At 45.3% G+C, this 2,086-nt stretch overlaps 1 protein-coding gene across 1 annotated transcript in view; it reads left to right on the forward strand.

Annotated features, from left to right (window-relative positions):
- The first annotated feature begins 1,480 nt into the window (after positions 1-1,480).
- The window catches only part of LOC308119019 (tubulin beta-2A chain), a 4,832-nt gene continuing 4,226 nt past the window's right edge, over positions 1,481-2,086 (forward strand). The window contains exons 1-2 of the mRNA XM_080478792.1: positions 1,481-1,618; positions 1,927-2,035. Of these exons, the coding sequence (XP_080334918.1) occupies positions 1,562-1,618; positions 1,927-2,035 (166 nt within the window). The 5' untranslated portion in view covers positions 1,481-1,561. The remainder of the gene's footprint in view (positions 1,619-1,926; positions 2,036-2,086) is intronic.

Consider the following 2,086-nt stretch of genomic DNA (forward strand, 5'->3'; position numbering starts at 1 on the left):
CACCACGGCCCTGGTTAATAGATTTTCTGCAAACGCATGTGTGGATGTAGAATAACAATGGCGGCCTCCAGAGTGTCATGACTCCCAGGCCATATTCTCCCGGGACTTTGTATTATAGTCGAGTCTCCCGTAATAACAATCCAACATCGTCGTCAACTCATACGTGCAAGAACCTCTGTTATTGTTCTGTGTATATTTGTGTGGTTTCATTACAAAACTAGAACGGGCACGCGGTAGAGCGCATAGACCTCGCCGACTCCACATTTGTCCCCATGGAAACCAACCGACCACAAAAAGCTATTTGACCCACCACGCCACTCAGTCAAGTTTTGTTAAAAGATTTTAATGATGGACGAAGTTAAAGAAAAATGTCCACATTATTATGACAACATATTTCATGATGCTTCCTGAGTCAAAACAGAGAAATGTCACGAAGCCAAGCTGCCTATTTGCAGCATCCTGCTGCCTCCACGTATGATTCCTGCATTTCCCCCTCGGTTTAATGGAAATTTTCCCTTTTCTGTTTTGCACACTTCTCGTAATGTTGAGATGAAATATTCCAGCATTTGATATCTTCCTGTCACCGGTTCACTGGAATTTACAATCTCCTGCTAAAGTTTGTGGAGGTTTCTATCGGAGATGCTTTTTTACTGCCCTGCTGTTTACCTCCGGCCTAAAAATGCAAATTCGGTTTTATTAAAATGTATTTCTGCACCTTTTAAAATGGTGATTCGGAACAGCAGGAAGATTCTGGGTTTTTGGTGGATGTTTTACTGCGTGTTTTAAACAGCATGAGAGAGAGTTAAACCCCCCAAAAACATAGAAAATATTAAGTTTAACTGGGTTAAACTGGGTCAGCTTTTTAGTTTTTTAAACTTGATTGTGGATCGAACAAAGCTGCTTTAGTCTTATATATGTGGTTTGAAACCAATGCGATTTCTTTGTCCCTGTCTTGACTGTATCCTGCTTCGTTTGTTTTTGTTTGTTTGTTTTTGTTTTACACCGAATCGGCTGAAATAAACTCCAATCAATATGAGTCGTAGGTGGATAATCGCACTGCTTAAAATGTCCAAATAGCCCATCGACCGTCCCCTCAGGTGCCGTCGTGTCGCTCCTGCACACTGAATCAGCACTCTGCATGTCTCACACCGACAACATGCCGGTGGCATTTCCTAACTATTATTTATTAAAAAAAAAAAAAAAAAAAGCACCTCTGTCCAGCAGAAATAAAAGATTTTTTGTTCCCCTGCATGGGACAGAGTGATGTCAACAGGAGGAGGAGGAGGAGGAGGAGGAAGAGGATGATGCGGCACCATCCTCTGCTCCACTGCATCAAACCGCTGCGCTCTGATTGGCTGACAGAGATGCTGAGGATGCATGCGACGTCACTGGCTACATCTCTCCACGTTGCTGCCCCTCCTCCTCCTCCTCCTCCTCCTCCTCCCCCTCTTCCTCTCCTCCTCTCCTTCCTCTCGCTGCTCCGGAGGTTCTGAGTGCCAGAGACCCCCGAAGAGTGGAAGCCGACAAAGCACGCTCTCCTGCCCGCATCCGCAGCATCACCATGAGGGAAATCGTTCACCTCCAGGCCGGACAGTGCGGGAATCAGATCGGAGCGAAGGTATGAAGGTCATCTCATGTCTGCAGGGGGATGAAACTCGTCACCTCTTCCGTGCGTTACGTCAACCCCAGAATAGAGTTAATTAAACCTGTTATGTGAAGAAAGATATCTTAGATTTAAAAAAAATAAAATAAAAGAAGTGTTGATTCTTAAAGCCTGCCAGAGGTTGCAGGGTGCGGTTCAGTCCGGTGGCTCTGGCCGCTGCATGCGCTGCCACCGTGTGACCTGCACGCACCTCAAAATGTTTTGGGTTTTTTAAATTCCAAATCCCCGGTGGAGTGAAAGTAACTCCATTGTCCTCGTTTTAGTTCTGGGAGGTGATCAGTGACGAGCATGGCATCGATCCCACCGGCAGCTACCAAGGTGACAGTGACCTGCAGCTGGAGAGGATAAACGTCTACTACAATGAGGCATCAGGTAATTAGTTTAAACGTCTTAAAATGAAAATCCACTTTTATATCTGTGACT

Source organism: Lipophrys pholis, assembly GCF_963383615.2.
Source record: "Lipophrys pholis genome assembly, chromosome: 1".
Taxonomy (NCBI): domain Eukaryota; kingdom Metazoa; phylum Chordata; class Actinopteri; order Blenniiformes; family Blenniidae; genus Lipophrys; species Lipophrys pholis.